Source organism: Tenrec ecaudatus, chromosome 1 (assembly GCF_050624435.1).
Source record: "Tenrec ecaudatus isolate mTenEca1 chromosome 1, mTenEca1.hap1, whole genome shotgun sequence".
Taxonomy (NCBI): Eukaryota; Metazoa; Chordata; class Mammalia; order Afrosoricida; family Tenrecidae; genus Tenrec; species Tenrec ecaudatus.
In genome coordinates this window covers 197,905,979-197,929,725 of record NC_134530.1, presented here as the reverse complement: position 1 = coordinate 197,929,725, position 23,747 = coordinate 197,905,979, and the positions used below count along the sequence as shown (strand labels likewise).

General features: G+C 44.0%; 1 protein-coding gene and 1 pseudogene across 1 annotated transcript in view; both read right to left on the bottom strand.

Moving 5' to 3' along the window:
- RGL1 (ral guanine nucleotide dissociation stimulator like 1) overlaps window positions 1-23,747 on the bottom strand; it is a 337,768-nt gene that overhangs the window by 179,999 nt on the left and 134,022 nt on the right. The window contains exon 2 of the mRNA XM_075528264.1: window positions 19,036-19,199. Coding sequence (XP_075384379.1) covers window positions 19,036-19,167 — 132 coding nt within the window. The 5' untranslated portion in view covers window positions 19,168-19,199. The remainder of the gene's footprint in view (window positions 1-19,035; window positions 19,200-23,747) is intronic.
- Window positions 822-1,176, bottom strand: LOC142437267 (large ribosomal subunit protein eL33 pseudogene; annotated as a pseudogene).

Genomic DNA, 23,747 nt, shown 5'->3' with positions numbered 1-23,747 from the left:
CCTGGGGAATGGACAACAGAAAAGTGAGTGAAGGGAGACGTCGGACAGTGTAAGACATGACAAAATAATAATAATTTCTTAAATTATCAAGGGTTCGTGAGGGATGGGGAAAAATGAGGAGCTGATACCAAGGCCTCAAGTAGAAAGCAAATGTTTTGAGAATGATGATGGCAACAAATGTACAAATGTGCTTGACACAATGGATGGATGGATGGATTGTGATAAGAGTTGTATGAGCCTCCAATAAGATGATTTTGTTTAAAAATATGGATTTTGAGTTCAGGGAATGAAAAGAGGTCTGAAGGACAAGGTCAAGGGTGTTGGGTGGATGGCGTAAGGCAGCTTTCCCTGTGAATTTATCATGGGACAACCCTTGCTACCCTGGAAGAATTTTCCTTATGGAAAATTGCCTCGGCACAAATTTCCTGGCCCTTGCCTCACCAATTCAGTTTTCAATTTTCGGAAAATGTCATAAATCCGTGTTCATCTTGGGTCCTTTGAGAAAAATCTATCAAAAGTATCCCTTTGCAGTCCTAAAAACAATTGCATAACACTCTCTCTCTCATATATATGTGTGTGTGTATATATATATACACACACACATATCATATTACTACAACCTGGAACGGGTCACTGTCAGCAATTATTTATATTTACTGTCAGTCTATTCCAGAGAGCCACAACTCAAAACGTGTTGAGGTCATTCCTGTATTGACAGTGGACAGACATGGAAACAATGTGACAAACTGGCAATCATTGACATTTAGACATTTTATTGCTTTCTTTTTATTTTATTTTTTTTCTTTTTAACAAACGTACAATTTTATTTATTTACTTTTAAGTTTAAATTCTTGAGGGGTACAGCATCACACGGATTCTGTGTCCAATAGCCTTAGCAGGCAGGTTGCTGCGGAATTTAGCCTGAACCATGCCACTGTTTCCATGGGCACAAGTTACCTCTCCCCAGATGACTCTGGTTTTGTTAGGTTTGCCGCCAGGAGTCACTGTGTTGTCCTTTGCTTTGTACACATAAGCACATCTCTTGCCTAAATGAAATTCCGTTTCATCTTGGGCATAAAAACCTTCAATTTTAAGAAGAGCTGTGTGCTCCCTCTGGTCCAGTAGACCCCGTTTCTAGCCAGCAGAAATGGCCTTGGACCACAGCCTGCCAGACATATTTGCCGTTTAGAGGTCCTGTTCCCAGCAGGCCTCCACAGGCTCCAATTTGGCGGGGGGAGGGGAGGGAGCTATTTTTTTCTTTGTCTTTTTATTTCTTTTCTTTATTGCAGGTTTAAATGTCCCATGAGGGTATCATCTTTCAGACTTTGAGGGTTAACTCCTGCCCAAGATAATACAGCCAGTCAGGATAGAACCATGTTCAAATCAAATTCTATCAAAATATAAAATCCATCATTGCTGTCCCTTGATTGCCTAGATCCTCAAGTTCTATCCATGCTTGGAGGAATGTACACCTTTTAAGCCAGATAATGTCCATTCACATATTTTATTCATCTAGTCATCCAAGAAATGTCACTGAAGTGCCTACTATGGGCCACTTGTTGCACAGGAAATTAAGTTAACTAGAAAACAGCATTCACAAGCATTCTGGCTAACCTAGCGAGAGATGGAGCACTTCATGGGTGACATGCCAGGGAAGTTTCTTCCCTGCAAAAGAAGCATGTAGCCATCAAGGCAAATGCAGAGTCACACACACACACCCCAACTAGGTGAGAATGACAAACAACAAGCTACGTTCAGATCAGAGGGCCCTTGGAAGTTTTGTTCAGTCCTTTTGAGGTGTGGCGTCCCTGGGTGGCACCAACGGCTACACGCAAGAGAAGTGCCCAGGGGCTGGCGGGCCTAACCCAGCCAGAGGTGCCAAGAGAAAGGCCTGGCAATTTGCTTCTGAAAAGTGCCATCGTGCCTCAGAAACCCTGTGGGGCAATTGTGCTCTCCTCCCCTGGGGTTCCTGTGAGTCAGAGTCAAGGGATGACAACCAAGGACAAACATAATATTGCGGTGTGAAAAGACTAGGCAAGACAATTAGATATCTGGGATATTGCACCCTGGATGTCTCGTATGACTTTCAAGTGCCTCATATTGTTTGATTTCTCAGTAACACAAACAAACAAAGAGAAAGTATGAAAGCTAGGGTTGAGAAATGTCTTCCTGGTTCAGTTCTGATGGTTGCCTGCTGGCCGGCACCTGACGGGCTCGATAGTTCAGGTCTGGAACAGTTAAGCCTCTTCATCTGCCTCCGCCTCTTCTCAAAAACTGGATATCAACTTGTTCCCTGCCTTGACCTTCTTGTATGCGGACTTTGTATCCAGGGGCTTGCTACACTTCTTTCCGTAGCTCCTGCGTCTAGGGAGTGGCTCACGGTCTTCCCAGCAGTTTGGGTTGCTCTGAGAGCCTCACAATGCTCCAGCACTGCCACCTGGAATCCCTGGCTTCACTGGCTTTTGCCATCTCTCTACCCTCTCTTTTTATTTTTCAGAATCTGCAGAAAACTTTAATACCTCAATAGCAAAAAGAGTCAAACAATCCAATTAAAAAATGACACAGGACATGAGCAGGCACTGCATTAAAGACAGCATTTAGGCGGGCAGCAAATACATGAAGACAAGCCTTGGATCATGAGCTACTGGAGAAATGCACAGAGAAGCCATCTCACTCTAGGCGTAAGTGCAAGTTCAATAAGACTGAAGACGGAAGCAAAGCAAAGAGATCCCGAGGGAGTATAAAGGATGGACTTTGGGGCCAGGACGTGGCACCACACAAGTTTCATCTGGAAAACACTCCTAAAGGCCAACAAACAGACCTTGAACTACTAGCAATATTTTTTCTTTTTTTGCTATCTTTTTGTTTTGTCTTTTTGTTTTTAACCTTGTAAATTTTGTATGTTAGTGGCTTTTCTGCTTATCAGCATCTCGGTGTTGCTGCTGTCGAAACCATGTTCATATGTGCCACTTGGGCGCTGTCAAAGCCATCTGCATTTGTATGCACATATTACTATATCAGCAGGTCCACCTAGACAAGCTAGGCTGGACAAACGATGAGAGAAGAAAATAACGGACAAACGGTCCTGGAGGGACATGAGAGCGTGGGAGGTAGGGGAAGGGAGGAGGTGTCGCCCAACACAGAGACAAGGGAACAGCGAGTGGTTCAAAACCAGAGGAGGGAGGGGAGGGGAGGACTGGTAGGGAGTGACCAAGGACAAGGTAACTGAGAGGAATTACTGAAACCAGCATGAAGACTGAACATGGTAGTGGGACGGGAGGAAAGCGAAAGGAAATAGAGGAAAGGAGTAGGAGGCAAAGTGCATACAGAGAAGCCTAAATACAGACATGTACATATGTAAATATATTTATGATTATGGGGGCAATAGACTTATGTGCATATATTTATAGGTTCAGTAGTAGGGTAGCAGATGGACATTGGGCCTCCTCATGCATACTCCCCCAATCCAATAGCACCTCGCCCAGCTAAACGGTCATTGCATGATACCCACCTTCCTGACATGATCACTGAAGACAGATATGTGTGTAAGCAAACGTGGTGAAGAAAGCTGATGGTGCCCGACTATCAAAAAGATATAGCGTCTGGGGTCTTAAAGGCTTGAAGGCAAACAAGCGGCCATCTAGCTCAGAAGCAACAAAGTCCACAGAGAAGAAGCACACAACCTAAGTGAATACAAGGTGTTGAATGGACCAGGTAGCAGACACCAAGGAACAAAAACAATCATTATGTGATCACCTTCCTCACATAATCGCTGAAGACGAAATGTGCATAAGCAAGTGTGGTGAAGAAGGCTGATGGTGCCCGGCTACTGAGAGATGTAGCATCTGGGGACTTAAAGGCTTGAAAGCAAACAAGCGGCCATCTAGCCCAGAAGCAACAAAGCCCACACGGAAGCAGCACACCAACATGGGTGATCGTGAAGGGCAGAGGAGACCAGGTCACAAACAACAAAGGCAGGGGGGTGGGAGGAAATCACATCGCCGTAAATGAGGGGGAGTGCGTGATGGGGACCCAATGCCCATCTGTAGACAGCTGGGCATCCCTTGCAGAGGGGTAGTGGGGAGGAGATGAGTCACTCAGGGTTCAGTGTAACAACAATGAAACTCAAAACCTTCCTCTAGTTCTTGAATGCTTCCTCCCCTCCCAATTATCATGACCCCAATTCTACCTTGCGGACCTGGTTAGACCAGAGGATGTACAGTGGTGCAGTAGGGATCTGGAAACACAGGGAATCTAGGACAGACGAACCCCTCAACACCCGCGGTGGGAGTGGCGACACCAGGAGGGAAGGGGGTGTAGAAAGGGAGAACTGATCTTGGAGATCTATGTGTAACCTCCTCTCTGGAAAATGGGCAACGGGAAGGTGGGTGAGGGGAGACGCTGGGCAGTGTAAGATAAGATAAAATAATTATTTATAAACTATTAAGGGAGCAGGGGGAAGAGGGTGCGGGGAGGGAGGGAGAGGAGGAAAAAAAGGAAACCTGGCTGATTCCAGGAACCCAAGTGGAAGGCGAATTTTGAGAATGACGAGTGCAACGAATGTATAAGAGTGCTTTGCTCAATTGATGTACATATGGATTGTGATAAGAGTTGTATGAGCCCAAATAAAAAGATTTATTTAAAAAAAAAGAAAGAAAGCATCCAAAATACTCAGTGATTTCTATTTTGGAACATCTAGCACTTCTGTGATCAATGCTTGTGCTCCTGTAAAAAAGATATTAAACAAATATTTTTAAATGGAAAAAAAAAGACTGAAAACAACTGATGCTGGTAAGGTGTGAAGAAATGAAGTCTAGCTGACACCAAGGGCTCAAGCAGAAAGCAAATGCTTCAAGAATGACGAGGGCAACAAATGCACAAACGTGCTTGACACAATGGATGGATGACACAATGCACAAGCCCCCAGGAAAATGATTGTAAAAAAACAAAAATGAAATCAGATCCTGATTTTTTTTGTGGCTGAAAAAAGAAGAAACGAGGTCTTTCATACCCTGTTGGCAGGACTGTAAAATGGTGTAACCACTGTGCAAAACAATACCGTGTTCCTTTAAAAATCAAACATCGAAATATCATTTAATCCAACAATCCTACCATGAGGTATACATCCTAGAGAAACAAGGACCATGACATAAATATGTATATCTATGTTTATCCCAGCATTATGTACAGGAGCAAAACTGTAGAAATAATTGAAGTATACATTATTATGGCTAAACTATATTCCATAAGTGACTTGAAAACTATCGAACTCACTGCCAACAAGTTGATTCTGTCATAGTGACCGGGAGGACATGGTAGAAATGCCCACATGGGCTCCTGAGACTGTAACGCCTCACAGAAGTAGAAAGTCGTGGTGGATTTGAACTTGGTGATCTTGCGGTTAGCAACCCAACGTAAAACCCGCCTCACCACCAGGGATCCCTCGGGAAATGTTTTTTCCTATGAGTAAGCCTTTTCTTGACTTTTTAGAATACAGTCTTTGTCCTTTTTCCCTTGGCTGTTTCACAAGAGGGTGTTTCCTCCAGGTTCAGCCGCGCTGTGAGAGACTCCCCAGGCCCGTCGTGCTTTCGTGAGATTGTGCACCAGTCCATACGGTTCGGTTCATGTGCGACAGTCGACCACAAAAGGACAAGTACCAGACTGGACAAAGACCAGTCTCATGAAAAGTCAAGGAAAAGATTGCTCACAGAAAGAAATATCTTGTGATAGTTATCAGGGGTTGGAGGGAGAGGGAGGAGACTCGCACGCTTGATCGTGACATGTTCGCTTGACCCAATAAGAAGGAGGCCCGTACAGCCTGTGAGTGGGGAAAAGGAAGACGCTGGGGCGTATGCGAAAGCAAAAGGCAGCAATGCTAAGTACTCTTTTGTTTTTAATCATGTTATTGGGGGCTCATACACTTCCTTGACCATTCATACATCGACTGCATCAATCGTATTTTCCATATGTCGATTGTGTCAATCATATTTGTGCATGTTGCCATCATCGTCTTTCAAAGCACTTTCCACTTGAGCCCTTGCATCATCAGCTCCTCTTTTCCCCTCTCTCCCTCACCTTCCTCCCCTGTGAATCCCTGGTAAATTATAAATTATTATTATTTTCATGTCTTACACCATTCACTGTCTCCCTTCACCCATGGTCCTTTTTGTTCATCGTTTTATTAGAGGTTCATACAACTCATATCACAATCCATACATACAACAATTGTGTAAAGCACCTTTGTACACTCTCTACCCCTCTTGATTATCCTTCAAAAATAACCACTTCTCCCATCTTAGTGAAGCGTGGTTCTCCCATCCCTAAGTCTCAGGTCTCTGTGCTAGTTATTTGTAGCTTCCTTGATCAGAACGTCTATTTTTCACAGTTCAGATCTGTTGTTGCAATGCGTCGGACTGCAATGCAGCTGTGGCTGAGTGGATTTCAACGCATAGCGACCCCGTGGGTGCAGGGCACATCTGCTCCCATAGGTTTTCTAGGCATCCAAGTCTGTCCAGTGGAGCCCAGTGGGTGGGTTAGAACAGCCAACCTCTCGGTTAGCAGTGGGCCGTTTAGCCATTGAGCCACCAGGGACGCTTCACATTGCATCTATGCTACCGGAGGGGCATGTCTTAGACCACAGTGAGTTCGTTTGGGGTGGTGCCCCGGCGGCCACAGGAGTGAAAGAGCTGTGGGTGGAGAGGTTATTTTGCTCTCTCAGGACCATTTTCATCAGGCTGTTTGCTTTTGTTGTTACTGTGTTTTCACTACACCCATATGTTGTTGATTTCTCAGACATCTTGTAAAAGTGTAATGGTTTCTATTACTGGCAAGTGCAAGCCACAGAATAAAACATGTGGGACTGCGCCCTGGGCCTGCCCTTTTATGTCATCAGAAAAGAAATCTCTAGCCGCTCTCTCACTTGGCTGCTTCCCTCCGGGTGAAGTGTCAGTCTGGCCAAGTAGTTGCTTACTTGTTTGTTCCTTCCTTCATTCAACAAACATCTCAACAGGGCAATGACCTAACTTTGAACGAAACAGACCCCATTCCTGCCTAGGAGCTTCTCGAGAGAAGAAAGTAAGACATGCAACGTGAACAGTGCCCACAAAGGAAGCACCAGGTGCAGCAAAAGGAATGAGCGAGAGAAGGAGAAAATACGTGACAAGGCCTGCGGAGATGGGAGAAAATGCCCGCTAGCTGAGGGGTGAGTAGGATTAAGCTAGGAAAGGAGTGAGGACACTGTCTAAGGAGAAAATACGTGACAAGGCCTGCGGAGATGGGAGAAAATGCCCGCTAGCTGAGGGGTGAGTAGGATTAAGCTAGGAAAGGAGTGAGGACACTGTCTAAGGAGAAAATACGTGACAAGGCCTGCGGAGATGGGAGAAAATGCCCGCTAGCTGAGGGGTGAGTAGGATTAAGCTAGGAAAGGAGTGAGGACACTGTCTAAGGAGAAAATACGTGACAAGGCCTGCGGAGATGGGAGAAAATGCCCGCTAGCTGAAGGGTGAGTAGGATTAAGCTAGGAAAGGAGTGAGGACACTGTCTAACCGAGAGAACGGCATCTGCAAAGGCACTGGGGCTCTCGGTGTGCACGTAAAATGTCTTCTACAAATATGAATTCATTGCACACACCCACACGCACCTACCTTTCTGAAAGTCAAAGACCAGGGTCTCTCACCAAGCAGAGAGGTGTCTTTCTCAGGTAGCATGTTACGGGACAAGAGACCGCAGGGAAGGATTTTGACGATTGCCTTCCTCCGGGCCCTTGCGAAAGAATAACCCTTTGGACAGCTGCTGGTTGCAGTGGGGAGTTCACTCCCTTCTGAATGCCCAGCTTTGCAAAACCAAACGGGGTGGGTGGAATCAAACCTGCTCTCATCAAGTCGATGTCTCTTCGGGGTGATCCTTTCAGAAGCAGAATCCCAAGCCTTGATGAGGGGCGGGTTAAACTGCCAGCTCTTAGGTGAACAGCACACCTGAGACCGCCCATGCCACCAGGAACCTTCGCTCCTCCACTGTGACCGCTCAAAACACAGCTGACTCCACAAGAGAAGAAACTGCCTCTCCCTTGGGGGAAACCATTTCAGTTGTCAAGTTCTCCCCCATTCTCTGCCTCTTTCTTGTCTGATGCCAAGTTTCTCCTGACATGGTGGAGGTCTCAAGACAACACAATGAGAACTGAGGTTCACGGTGAGCTCACTCAGGGGACAATGCACTGAGATGGAATTGCTTAGCAAACATATTGTGTGCCCTCCCCCCAAAATGAACGATTTCCAGACCTCCGTAAGCCATGTGTTGCTGTTGTTTATAAACTTTACCTGGGATTTCCTTTGCTGAAGTCGCTGCCTTGGGCAGGACTGGCTGAGGTCTGGACAGGGCGCCCAAATGTGGCATCAAGTTGACTAACTTTGGGAGATAACTTTATGAGGAAATAAAGATACAGATTTGGGAGAGAAGCACACTTGCATTTGAATTTTGCCCTACTACCTACTTTGGGCCCGTACCTTACCTGCCAATCCTCAATACCCTTAGGAGTAAAGTTAAAATGCACCTGTATCTGTGAAAAGACATTGGAGAATATAAACGTGACAGCTACAGTGCTTGGCACACAGATGTTCAATAAATTATATTCTTATCCTTTTACAGATCTCAACTGTATATGTTTCAGTCACAATATTCTACATGCTGACTGTTGATGACCTGTCTAATTCATTCATCTCAAGGACTCATGCTTCAAAGCTTTCTCTATAAATCAATAGCTTCCTAGTCTGTAGATTTCTATCCCTTTACAACATATTAAACAAATGTGGCAGAGAGAAAGAAGAAATTCATTCAGAATCACAATGAACCCTATCTGTCTCTAAAACCAAGTCCAGCAAAGTTGATTTTATAAGGTTCTGTAAAATGCACTTCCGCTGCCTGTCTATGCTCATTTTTTAAAAAGAAAAAAAAACCCTTTCTCTCTTGTCTCTCAGATGAGTGTGATTTAATCTTGAAAACATTCATGATGAAACACATCACTGTGTCCTCCTCCCAGAATATGATGTCACAATGTGGGCCCTTTCCTAAACTGGACAGAAAGGAAGAGGCCCTAAGTCCACCTCCGTGCAGACAGGCCCTACTTTAGCTCCGCACAGGGACCCTGTCTGTCCCACAGCCCGTGGGGGGCAGGGTTATCTTGGCAGTCTTCTCATAAATGTGAGGGATGGAGCACAGATTGGTCCAGTTTATGGTGGGTGACTCTGGAAATTCAATCAGCAACACTAAAGCCTAAAAGAGTATCTCTCACACACACACTCACCCCAATCACTCCTATTTGTGGAGTGTTAGAGATGACATTCTGAGCACCAGATTTACAGAAGGCTACCATTTACATTGGGAGCCCTAAATCCATTTTTTAAATTATTTTATTGGGGACCCATAAAACTCATCACAATCCATATATCCATCCATTGTGTCAAGCACATTTGTATATTTGTTTCCATCATCATTCTTAACATTTTCTTTCTACTTGAGCCCGTTATCAGCTTCTCGTTTTTGCCTTCCCTCTCCCACCCTCCCTCCCTCATGAACCCTTGATAATTTATAAATTATTATTATTCTGTCATGTCTTACACTGACCGATGGCTTCCTTCCCCCACTTTTCAGTTGTCCATCCCCCTGGGAGGAGGTTAGACATAGATCATTGTGATCGGTTTCCCCTTTTCTCCCCCCACCTTCCCCTTCCCCTCCTGTAATGGCTACTCTCAATATTGGTCCTGAGGGGTTTATCTGCCCTGGATTCCCTGTGTGTCCAGCTCTTGTCTGTACCGTGGACATGCTCTGGTCTAGCCAGATTGGTACGGTAGAATAGGGGTCATGATAGTGGCAGGGAGGAAGCATTAGAGAACTAGAGGAAAGTTGTATGTTCCATTGGTGCTATACTGCACCCTGACTGGCTCATCTCCTCCCTACGGCCCTTCTTTTAGGGGATTTCCAGTTGCCTACGGTTGGGATTTGGGTCTCCACTCTGCAGTCCCCCGCATTCACAATATTAGTTTTCTGTTCTGGGTCTTTGATGCCCGATACCTGATCCTATCAACACCTTGTGATCACACAGACTGGTGTGTTCTTCCATGTGGGCTTTGTTGTTTCTCAGCTAGATGGTCGCTTGTTTATCTTCAAGCCTTTAAGACCCCAGATGCTGTATCTTTTAATAGTTGGCACCCTCCGCTTTCTTCATCACATTTGTTTATGCACCCATTTATCTTTAGCAATTGTGTCAGGAAGGTGAGCATCATGGAATGCCATTTTAATAGAACAAAGTGTTCTTGCATTGAGGGAGTACTTGAGTAGAGGCCCAATGTCCATTTGCTACCTAATAGTTCCCAATCGACATATATAGATATATTTACATATGTAAATATAGACATTTATAAATGCCTGTATTTAGATCTTTATAAATGCCCTTTGCCTCCTAGTTCTTTCCTCTATTCCTTTTACTTGCCTCTTGTCCCACCATCATGCTCAGGCTTCATTTGGGTTTCAGCAATTCCTCTCGGCTACATTGCCCTTGATCAAGACCTATGAGGCCTCCTATACCCTCCTCGCTATCGATTTTAGATTACTTGTTGTTCCCTAGTCCATGTGTTTGTTAACACCCACTTCCTTTCCCCTGCATCCCTCTCTCCCATGCCCCACCCCAGAACCGGCAGTCTGGTGTTTTCTCCTCCAGACAGTTTATCCCCCTAAATCCATTTTTTGAGTCTCCACAGTTTCAACCTCCTTTGAGTTGTTTCCTACCATTGACTGGCAATGTGCAGAACGTGTTTGTTGTGACTCCCCTGGTCAGTCCACGAGAGGCCATCTCGCCGCAGGAACTTCCTGGGCATGCGCTTGTTGTAAGTTAGGTGCTGGGGTCACATGGCTATGAGCCATACCACAAGCAAGAAGCCTTGAACCAATCATATCAGCTTTTCTAATCTGCAGTATTGGATCTATCCCAATCATGATCCCTTTCCTGATTCTAGAATCCCCCTTTCAACTATGATGAATTGCTCTACCACCAATCTTGATTTTGTGATGACTTTCCTTTGCTTTCCATGCTTTGTAACTTGGCCATCGACGAGTCTATGAATTTTTGGACACCAATATGATCTCATGTTGCTGGTCTCCCTCCTCTGGACGACTTGTCTTTGTCCTGTTTCAGATTCAATCAATGGGTCTCTATAAATTATATTTCAATTTGGGGTCTCTTTTTCCCCTAGGACAGATTTTAAATGATTACAACTCAGTTAAACAAATACAATGTGATAAAAAAAAGTTACTAAAGATTCGACATTATCTTGAAATACTTTGTGACCAAGTGAAAAAATTTAAAAGATTATTTCATGAACAATCTTAAACTTAGAATCACACTTTGTAACAACTCATGGGAGAATATAAGATTCATATTTGCAGCAGAATAGTGAACTGATTACACTGACTCCCTTATGATAAACAACCAAATAAGTGCTTGCTAAAATAGAACTAAAATATTTTTCAACATTAGTAAATAGTTAAGAAATTAAGAACTTTCAAAAGCCAAAACTAACATTAAGTGCAGACTCCACTAGGCTAAGCATTGAAGTTGACTTCCGTTTAGATAGCATTTGTCCAACGAGGTAAACTTAAGCTTTATTTTTGCTATAGTTAGTTATTTAATTGACCCCCAAAATTCAATTTGGAATTCCCTGTCCACACTACTGAGTCGTCACAGCCTACCCAAAGATGGACCTTTCCTGCCACACGTGGGACACTATGCTTCGACGGCACTTAACAGTATGCTGGGCACGGCGAGCTGAAGACAAAAGATGTTGCCCTCATTGTCAGGAAGAACACTTCAAGGTCTACCCTGATAGACTCCAGACACCTGAAAGGAAGACTAGTTACTGTGAATACACTCAAATTTACACACACACCACTATGCCAAAGATGAAAAGTTTGAAGATTTCCAGCAACTTCTGCAATCTGAACTTCATCAAACATGTACTTAAGATGTATTGATAATTACTGGTGATTAGATTATGATAGTTAGAAACAAAGAACAAAGATTGGTAGTCAGAAAATAATGAGCATATTTCAAAGAGCTGCTGTAGAAGACAATATCTATAGATATAACAAAATGCACAAAGTTAGAAAAACCATAAAGACACTAGATATTTCTCAAGCTGAATAAAAACTTCCAGCCTCGTTTCAATACTGAAGCATTCCGTGGGCAAAATATTAAATAACATAGGCAGCATCAAAAGAAAATGGGCAGAATACAAAGAAGCACTTTAAGAATTAGTCAATCATCCCCTCACAGAGGGGTCACAAGGAAGGGATGAGTCAACCGGGGCGAATAAAGCACCAATAAAACACACACTATGCCTCTGGCTCATTGAGGCTCCCTCACCCCCCACTATCATGACCCCAGTCCTGCCTTTCACTGCGGGCTAGACCAGAGCATGTGCACAGGCACAGAGATGAGCTCACGACACTCAACGACACACCGAATCCAGGAACAGGAACGGGAATCGCACTACCAGAAGGGTGGAGGGAAGGTGGGGTGTGGTGGGGAGGGCATAACCACACCGCTTCCTCCAGGGGAATGAACAACAGAAACCATGGGGGAAGGGAGACAGCAGCCGGTGTAAGATAAGAAAATAATAATAATTTATAATTTATCAAGAGGTCACAAGGGTGGGGGGAAGGAGGGAAAAAAGAGGAGCTGCTACCAAGGGGCAGCTAATAGAAAGTACTTATCTAGAAAAGAGTGATGGCAACATATGGAAAAATATGCTTGATACGATTGATTGTTATAAGTGTTATAAGAGCCCCCAGTAAAATGATCTTTTAATTAAAAAAAATAAAGAAAAATCAAGCCTGTTACTTATTTTAATTGTTCTATTTGCTTTAAAATATTAAAGACAACTTAACTTTTCATTTCTATCCTTATCGCTGAAAGATGAATGATGTTTTTCATTAATTTTTGACTCATCTTAAGCTACAACATTGTCAGACCTCAAATACTCTTTGAAACAATATTGTTGGTGATTAAACATTATTATCTTTTTGTCTTTTTTTAACAATTAAAAAAAAGAATTAGTCAATGCTCAGCCATTTCAGGAGGAAGCACGGGATTGAAAAAACACGGTATTAAAGGAAGAATTCCAAGGTACACTGGCGGTATTGGTGAGCAGCAAGGCTCCAAGAACTGAGAGACAACAAACTGAAGTGTTCAACTAATGGGTTGCAGTGGAAGGGATATTTACTCGTCCATGACAAAAAATTTGGAAGATAATGTGGAAAGTGTCAAACCATAGCATTACCATCACAGGCAAGTAACATTTTTGCTGAAGATAATTAAAGACTATGTTGCAGTAGTAAACTACAGAGAACTGCCAGAAATTCCAGCCAAATCCAGAAAAGGACATGACGTGAGGGACGTTATTATTGCTATCAGATGGACCTTGACTGAATGGAGAGAGTGCCAGGAAGGTGTTTTATGGACTATGTAAAGGTATTGGACTGCATGGATCATAACAAACTACAAATAGTACTGGGAAGAATGGGGATTCCAAACCACTTTTTTGTGCTCAGGTAGAACCTGTACATATGAGGGGGTACCCATTCCACCCCCTCCAAAAAAAAAAAAACAGGAAAAAAAGCTCCGCTGGGTGAAGCTTTCATAGTAGCATGAATTTTTCCAATTAGGCAAGCATCGAGCAACTCACTCTAAGTTAGTGCACCAAGTGGCGCCACCTGGGAAGGGTCTCTGTGGTCACAGTGAATTGTTTTGTAAAAGCAGTTTCGCTCAAACCTCATTTTTTGTGATGGCTGATTTAAGAGAACAGTGTATGGCTATGAAATTTTCCTGCTAAGGGAAAAATGCCATGGAAACGGTTGTGATGTTGAACACAACTTACAAGGGCACCGCTATGGGAAAACTCAAGTGTACATGTGGTTTTCTCGTTTCGAAAAAGGGGAAATGTCGATTGATGACAAATCTCACTCTGGAGGTCTGTCGACTTCCCGAACAGACGAAAATGTGAATAAAATACGTGCATTTGTGCGGAAGACAGACAACGGACCACTGAAGAGATGGGGACGTTATCTGAACTATCTTGGAGCTCAGTTCAGCGAATTTTAATGGAAGATTTGGGAATAAGAAGGAAGGCTTGCTGAGAAATGTGTGCCTCGGGTTCTGACTGACCAGCAAAATGAGGGCTGACTGGGAACACACTGGGCTGTGAAAGGACAGCTCCGAAGCAACCCAGACTTTTCCAAGGTCATTACTGGTGACGAGACCTGGTGCTATCCTTATGACCCCTAAAGCAAACATCAAGAGGCCATAGTCACCTTGCCCAAGAAAATCTTGTCAAGTGAAATCAAAGATCAAGATGATGACCTTTTTTTTTTTTTAATGTGAGGGGACAGTGCAGTTGGAGTTCATTCTACCAGGTCAGACTGTTGATCAAGCTTTCTATTTAGAAGTTTTGAAAAGATTGCATCTGATTTGTGGCAGACGGGGGACTGGTTGTGCCAACAGAACAATGCACCTGCTCCTGCAGCCATCTCAGCGCGCAGTTTGTGGCAAAAGACAGCATGGCTCTCTTGCCCCACGTGCCTCACTCACCTGACCTCCATTTTTATTTCCTAGAGGCTTTCAGGCATGCCTGTACTTATTGGGAACATATTTTATAGCCTAAAGTAGGGGCACATTACATTTTTTTCAAACAGGTTATTAGTTGTCCTAGTATCATTTTTGAATATCTGTCACATCTCGTTTACTTTGTAATGTCCCCTTTCAGGGATCACATGTTCTCCATGGATGTGGTACTTCTGCAGCAGTGACTGTGTCAATTTAACCCAAATATCTGGGAAGGTACATCCCTTTTCCAACTTACTGCTCTTGAAGGTTGGTTGTCTGCGCTGTTTTTAGAATTCAGATTTTTCATGTCAATTTAGGAAAAGCTTCGGTTCTACACACATTAAACAAAAAACCAAATTCAAATAAAACAAAATTCCTTGGGGAATTTGATTTGTATTGGGATGAATTTGTTGATTAATTTCAGAATTATTAACATCTTTATGATACTCAGAAAACACCATGCTTTTAATATTTCTCCCTTAACTATATTTGCTGTAGAATTAAAAAAAATTTCCAATGGGAAGAAATTCCATCTTAGAGCCTTGAAAGCCTCTGGGAAACAAAAATGGAGAATATCTTTATCCTCTTGGGGGCTGGGACAACTTTCTAAACCAGAAAAGGCATAAATCATAAAAGGGTGGACATTGGTAGATTCCACTACATTTGATTAAAAATGCTTACAGTGGGAAATCAGTTTCAATACATAAAATCAATAAAAGGATTTAAAATCCCCTCACAGCAACCTATAGGAGAGTGTATACTGCCCCAAGGGTTTCCAAGACTGTAATCTGTGTGGACGCGGACAGCACACCTTTCTCCTGCAGGGTGCCGGGTGGGTGGAACCACAGACCTTAGATTAGCAGTCAAGTAGTTAACAGCTGTGCTACCAGGTCAATAAAAAGAGTCATACGTGATACATTCGTTTCCGCAAATCAATAAAGAAAAAGGAAAATGGCCAATGAAAAAATAGACAAGGAATATGAACAGATAACCCTGGCCAACACACATTCCGCTGTCTCCACGATGAGATTCTTTCTGGGTTATATTTGGCTTGCTGATTCCAAGAAAGGCACCAATCCCCCACCCCCTGCCCCAGCCCACCCCAGCTCGTTTCTGAGCCACGGAACATAGGCCATATACCACTCTTGACTCTGCTCGCCCACAGAAAATGATCGGGGTATTTTAATATCGCGTTAGCTAGCCTGGATGACAGGAGATGCATGCTGGCTTTATTTAAAGTTGTTTGCATTGTACTAAATATTTAGGTCAAATTATAGTTTACTTGGTGCCCTTTGATCCAAAGACATCTTGGGGAATTTTCCCCAAGTATCCCTTCGGTTTTATTAGGAAGTGAATAGCAGGCAGCTCCAATTTGCTATCTTAAAAGGGGGCAGAAATAAGAATTACTGTACAATAAGAAGGGAGCCCCGATGGCGTAGTGGGCTATGTGTCTGCCTGCTAACTGCACGGTCAGCTATTTGAGCCCGTCAGCTGCTCTGCAAGAGAGAGAGGAGACTCTGCTTCCATAAAGACATCCAGTCTCAGAACTCCACAGGCCAGGTGCTACTCTGTTTTACTGGGTCTCCGTGAGTCAGAATCGACTGCCTGGCCGCGAGTTTGGTACAATATATAGAGATTCACATGTTCTAAAACCTAAAATGAGTCTGCAGGGTTCAAACTCCTTTATCAAAATTAAAATGCTGCAGGCTTGTTAGAAGATGGCACAACTTCCCCGCCTGTGCACAGAAACTCTTAAAAGTTCTAATTTGTTTTATAAAGAAGTTTGGGGTCAACCTCACCTCTGAAACATTTCATATGGATTTTCTATTGATTTCTGTACATAAAAAGTGTGCTGAAACATTTGCTGCATAATTTTGAGAAGACACGTTTAGATCTTCAAAGTATTTATGAAAATTGCTATGAAGTCTTACATTCTCAACACTGAGTCACACGCAGACCTTCTGTGGATGAGCCCTTTCAACGCTCCTTCATAGTTCCCACCTTTCTCGGGCTGCGGTGGGCTGGATAGAGCTCATCTTGTGGTCTCTGTATCTATTGTACAACCTTCCGCATTAAGAAGAAGACTCTGCAGACTTGCAGTGGATTCTAACCCAGTGACCCTGAAGAACAGAAGAGAAAGGACCCTTTGGGGTTCCAAACCTTTACATCTTCTAAAGGCTGCAGAGTGACTGGTGGGTTCGAATGACTGGCCTCATGATTGGCAGTTCGCTCGCCACCACGGGTCCACACAGTGCCCTTGGAAGCCCCTTAATGCCTAATGCCTGTCCAAATATTTCTCACTTTTCCCCTATCCTGTAACTTGTGGATCTGAGTTCTTCTCACATTTGAAACTAGAAGGATAAATTAATAAATCAGTGTAACATAATAGCTAAAACTATCTATCCAATATACTTTCTGAATCAGCACACAAATGATCTCAAAGAGGCCTAAAAACTACACCAAGAAAAAAATTTTTGTTAGTCTGTGTAATTCACAGAGAAAGTAATTGTGATAGTTGTGTACTTTGTGCCAACATGGCACCTGTAAGAAGATATGGGTGGAGTTTAGCCGTCAAGCAGGTCGCAGCATGATGACCTCCTTTGGAGGTGCGACCAAAACAGTGGCTCTATGGAGGCTGGCCTCTCTCGCTCTCTGCCTTCGCCTTCCTGTTGGCAGGCCACGCTGAGACCACGTAATGCCGCCAACACCACTGGATCCACAAGACTGCACCCACCAACCTGTGATCTTCCTGCATTCTGCATCATTGCATGTGGCTGCGTGAGTCTGAAGAGGGATTTATACACTAGTATCAGACTTATGGACTTGATCTGAACTGGGCTGGAATGTTTGCTTGATATATGAGTGCAATTACTTCTTAATATAAAGCTCTCTCTTTATATATTACATGTATATTACTCTCATGAAATTTATTTCTCTAGTCAACATAGTCTAACACAGTAAGTAAACATCCCCCCACTGCCCATCTGTAAATAGATGCTTAACTTCACTAGGATCAGGAGGAATTCATTTTAAAATAACAAGATACAAATTCAAACCTTTCAGATTAGCCAGTATTTAAAGGTCTAGTAATACCAGTAACTGGTGAGTCTATGGGGCAGGGGAAACTGTCATAAAGTGCTAATGGGGATATACATTGAAGTCTCATTTTTGAGGCCACCTTATTAATATTCACTAAAATCAAGGTGCTCATAGTTTCCAACTCAGCATTCTACTGCTAGGTGCATATGTTAGAGAAAACTCTAGCACATGTTCCCAAAAAAATATGTATTGCACTGCCCATTGTATAGTAGAAAAATGCAACTAACCGTTAGTCAAGAAGCGACTGGATAAGTAAATTTGACTTTATTGAATAATAGACTATCAGCAGCAGTTAAAATGAATGAATACGAAATACATGTATCAACATAGAAAGCAGAAAAAAGAATAACAAAATGTTAAGTGATAGAAGCAAGCTGCAATATGGAAATTAGCAATAGTCATGTCACTGGTAATGGTCTCATACTCAAAATAGATGGAGTTGCATGTGTGAGAAAATGAAATGTCTAGGCTTGAAAACTGAGAGCTAAACTCTGGACCATCCTGACAAAACGGCAAAGCCTCTCAGGAAACAGTTGTTGGTCGTCCTGGGAGTCACGGCGCCATGGACTGAAGTGCTCTGCGCTCTCCCTGTTACGTTTCCCTCCGCATCCATTTTTAACTCCTTTCTGTTGAACCACTCTCGGGTACTCCTTTCATGTGTACAACCTCCGGTGTTCACTTCCTTTCCACGGCAGATAAAATCGTATAGCCCAGATTCATTCAACAGTCAGGGTTTTCTAGTAATAAATGGTACCACTTAAAATTTCTAATGAGAGAATAAAGACATTCATTTCTCTCTCTCTCTCTCTCTCTCTCTCTCTCTCTCTCTCTCTCTCTCTCTCTCTCCTTCAATCACACGGGCTCACACATTTACATTTCATATAAGCTCAAATGAATTGTAATAATAGACTTAAAAGAGAAAACGAGTCACAAAAGGTCAGCCTGGAGAGCAAAGGCAAGCTGGAGGGCCCCGTCATGACGTTTGCATGGTGACGCATGAGGCTGAGGAGCTGACTGTAGACATAGAAGCCCCTCCTTTTTACGAGCTCTGTGCACACCCATCAATTTACACTCCTTGCTTTTGTACCTCTCCCGGGGTACTCTTCAGCCGAGTCCCTGTGGAGCTACTAATGTCTGAAGGGCTGACATACTGTTCCTCTGTCCTGGCTGCATTTCAAGGCCACGGAATCAGGATTTGTCCAGCTGACCTTTGGTCTTGGCAACTAAGAATTACAGACGGAGCAAATCCACCAGCGCTCCAACTATGCCATGCAGCGTTGTCTTACCTCCTCTGTCTTTAACACTTCCCATAGTCGTGCATGATCTTCCGCCAGCCAGTGTCCAGCGCTGTCTCCCTTGGTAGGGAGTCTGAGTTTAGGCACCACGTGAGCGGTCTCTCCCACAGTTTCCCCCTCCATCTTGAAAGAGCGAGGCCGAAGGCATTACGGGTCTGTGTGGAAGAACAAAGTGTGAGCCAGGTTGAAGTATTAGGTAACATTACAAAGGACGTGAAAGCAAAGCATCATGTCTGATATGTGGACACTGAGACTTCTGAAGCCAATGGTCATTTGAGGCCCCCTTTTCGTATTCTAAATGTTCATTACTGGTTTTTGACACAGGCTTCTGGATGAAAAGATTCTGTTATTTTCATAACAGAAGTAGTGGTACAGCTTCTAAAGAAAATGAAAAGCAGCCTCTGGCTGTTACACCTGCTCGCGGCCTTGCTCAGTCCCTTGAGAGGAGAAATGGAAATGGACGGCTCTAGGCATGCCTGAGGGATGGCTTCATATTTCCATGTCGTGGCCTGTAGACCCTGTGGGCCTGGCAGGGTTGACTACAGAAACAAATCCAGAAACACTCATATGTGTATGAGAGAGGGCTTTATGTCAGAGTAGTTGCATATTAATAAAATATCCCAGCCCAGTCCAGATCAAGCCCATAAGTCCGATATTAGCCCTTAAGTCCAATACTAGTTCATAAATCCTTTTTATGACTCACGCAGTCACATGCAATGTTGCAAAATCCAGGAAGATCACAGGCTGGTGGGTGCAAAGTCTCGTGGATCCAATGGCAGTGACAGTATCTCAGCACTGGCGAGGGTCTCCATGTCGCTCCCCAAAAGTACAGTGAAGCAGAGAGATGCTCCCACATGTCTTGTCAACAGGAAAACGAAGGCACACAGGGAGAGGAAGTTCCCAGAATCCTCATGAGAAGGCCATGCCCACAAGGAGGCATCATCAGGCCGTGACCTGCTTGACAGCCTAGACTCTACCCCTTCACTCTTAATATCCTCAAGTTGACATTAGATTATATAACTGCCACATCATGGAAGAAGTAATGGTTATGAAATCAGGAGGAGTTCATTTCTTGGCACTTCATTCATCTATTGGGCACTATTGATACCAGGCTCTCTGCCAGCGGTTCTCAACCTGTGGGTCACGACCCTTCTGAATGTAGAACGACCCATTCACAGGGGTCGCCTGATTCATAATAGTAGCAAAATGACAGTTATGAAGTAGCAATGAAAATAATTTCATGGTTGGGGGTCACCACCACATGAGGAACTATAGTCTTTGGAAAGTTGAGAACCACTGCTCTATGCGGATATCATACAACCAATATGATTTTCAATTTCAAGATGCTTAGAGCCTCAGGGTAGAAAAGCTTGTAAGCAAGTAATTACAATATAATTAATTACAATAAAGTCAGTTGAATGCCACAATAATGATGTCTCCAAACTGTAAGTGAGGCACAGGGGGAGATGTCCTTTGCCATTTATTGGCTGAGTTACTTTCCCAGGCATCGATTGAATCAAAAATTACTGGGAAGATAACATTTAAAAAATAATATAATTCTAGTGTATACCTCCTTGACCTCTTTCTCATTCCTTCTACTATGACTTGTCCGCCTTGTGTCTAAATCAGCACCCTCCTCTCCTGAGGAGTCTCCCCCCATAGTAGTAGACTTCTCAAAGGTACCCTTCTCAGGATAAAATCAGACAATGATGTTCTATAGACTTACAACGTTTTCTAGGGATTAAATCTATTGTAACTCCTTAACATGGCCTCCAAGGGATGGGCTAATTAGGGTGCGAGGTAGTATCGATGAAGAACACAGCTTTCCCCCAGATCCTGGATGCTTCCTCCCCCCAACTACCATGATCCGAATTCTACCTTGCAGGGCTGGATAGGGCAGAGGTTGTACACTGGTGCATTATGGGAGCTGGAGGTACAGGGAACCCAGGGTGGACGATACCTTCAGGACCAAGGGTGTGAGAGGCGATGCTGGGAGAGTGGAGGGTGAGTGGGTTGGAAAGGGGGAACTGATTACAAGGATCCACATGTGACCTCTTCCCTGGGAGAGGGACAGCAGAGAAGGGGGGGAAGGGAGACTCCGGATAGGGCAAGATATGACAAAATAACGATGTATAAATTACCAAGGCACATGAGGGAGGGGGGAGAGGGGAGGGAGGGAAAAAAATAAAGAGGACCTGATGTAAAGGGCTTAAGTGGAGAGCAAATGCTTTGAGAATGATTGGGGCAGGGAATGTATGGATGTGCTTTATACAATTGATGTATGTATATGTATGGACTGTGATAAGAGTTGTATGAGCCCCTAATAAATTGTTTTTAAAAAAATGGCCTCCAAGGTCTTTTGTGTCTGACTTTTTCTACTTCCTTTCTCCCATTCTGCCTCCTTGGCCACTCTGTTTACTTGGCAACACTAATGGCCCAGCACACCCTGATCAGTTACCTTTAGCCTTTGTGACACTTTCTTCCACCCCAAGGGACTAGAGCTCTCCCCCCCTTTCGGGCACTCTGGTCCATGTAGTCTGGGCATACCTCTATCATATCACCTGCAAAAATTTATGACATTTCTTGCTCTCAGATCTACCTTCAACGTCTAGTCTTTATAAGCTCCTTAAAACCAGAGACTGTTATTTGAATACGGTCAGTCAAAAAGTATTACTACTATGGTTCCAATCAATAGTGGCTTCCAAAGGGTTCTACTGGGCCAGTGAAATTCAAGGCAGAGAAGTCAGCTCAGAAGGTTATGTCAACTGTGTGTGTGTGTGTGTGTGTGTGTGTGTGAGAGAGAGAGAGAGAGAGAGAGAGAGAGAAAGAGAGAGAGAGAGAGAACCCAAATATGTGCTTGATAGAGTTTCTAAAAAGACACAGAACAATTGCTTCTCGGTCTTTTGGCTAAGATCAAGTGTAAAAGACACAGAACAATTATAGTGACTTATTATGAGGAAGTTGGGTTTTTTCTTTTTTGAGGAAGTTTTATGCAAATTGAAAACTGCATTGATGAGAGGAAAAAAGCCAGGAAAGCTGTGCTGGGGAATTTTTTTTTTCTCCCATCATGACAATGCACTTGATGAGACTTCCAGTGGGAGACCTTATCCCTTATGGCCGACAGTCCTGATCTCGCCCCCTTCAGACTTCTTTGTGTTCCCAAGGTCAAAGAACATTTCAAAGGAACACAATTCTCGCCCTTCAAGGACGCCAACACTCTAAGTTGAAGAGTACATAATGCTGCAGGGAAGCATGCAAAGGCCTCCGGGAGTGCACAGACGCTGACAGAGGATGTGTTGACATACAATGGCTTCACGTTTTGATATTTTTGTTTAATAAGATAGTCATATGACTTTTGTAGCAATACTTTCTAACTCACCCTCATGTGTTTTCGTTGCGAGTCGATGTGACCCCTGAATCATGCTGCCCCTGTGTTCTGCACCGTCTTCATAACTGGAACACTGTGATCCAGTGCTCTCATTAGCTGAGGTTTGGAAGGAGAGAGCCAGGCCGCCCTCTTCGTCTGAAGCTCTGCTTCCACCCGCACAGCACCCCCGTTGTCATTAGGTGCCATCTAGTTGTTTCCAGCTCGTAGGGACCATTTGTTCAACAGAACAAAACACTCCCCGGGACACCCTCGCAATTGTTATGTTGGAGCCATTCTGTCACTCCGTCTTGTCGAGGGTCTTTTTCTCTGCCCCTCCACTTTACCAAGCATGTCTCCAGGTGTGAGACAGAGTTCAGCATCACAGCAACATGCAGAGTGAACCCAAGCCGCCCCACGGGAGGGGGGAATCGTGCCAGGGAAACACAACAGTTGGCACGGGACACACGTGGGATGAACTAGACCATTCACTCAGTCCGCACATACGTGAGCATCCAGCAAAATGAGAGCGCCGGTCCGATATTTTGAAATAGCAAATGTAAAAGTCAGGTTACCACGTGTCTTTACTAACTCTCTTCGTTGAGTTAGTGGGCCGTGAGCTTTCAGAGGGGCCCAGTCTCACACTTGACCCCCAAGCTTCTCATAGGTAAACTGTCGTCGCACTTTAGTCAACAAGATTCCTTTATGTGGAAACGTCTGCAAAAGCGGCTTTTAAGCTCACCTATGCCACTGCCCAAATCAAAGGAAATGGAAATAGATTACAGAACATTGTGACCTAATAGTTTATAGAAGGCAGCTGATCAGAAGGGGAGCAAGGCAGAGCAGAATTTTAAATTCTCCTTTTTCTGGAGTGTGGAGGCTGGTGGACCCCCAAAACAAATGCCCTGAGGCAGCGGTTGTCAACCTGTGGGTCACGACCCCTTTGGGAGTCGAATGACCCTTTCACGGGATCACCCGATTCATAACTAGCAAAATTACAGTTATGAAGCAGCAACGAAAATCATGTTCTGGTTGGGGGGTTCACATGAGGAACTGTATCAAAGGGGCGCGGCATTGGGAAGGCTGAGAACCACTGCGCTAGGGTGACTTTAAACTTTAAATCAACTTTAAACTTCACAATCCTCTGACGTCTTCCTCCACCTAAGCAACAGTCTGACTTAACTGGGGAGGAGGGTCTGCCTGGAGCACTGTGCCTTTAAGGTCGAGCTCCATGACATCAAAGTGGCCGCAGTCACTGGGCCGAGGGCAGAGGCACCTCAGTGGGCAGTGAGTGAGGCTGTCTGAGCCACGGGAAGCCACTCAGCCAAGAAGGGGGACA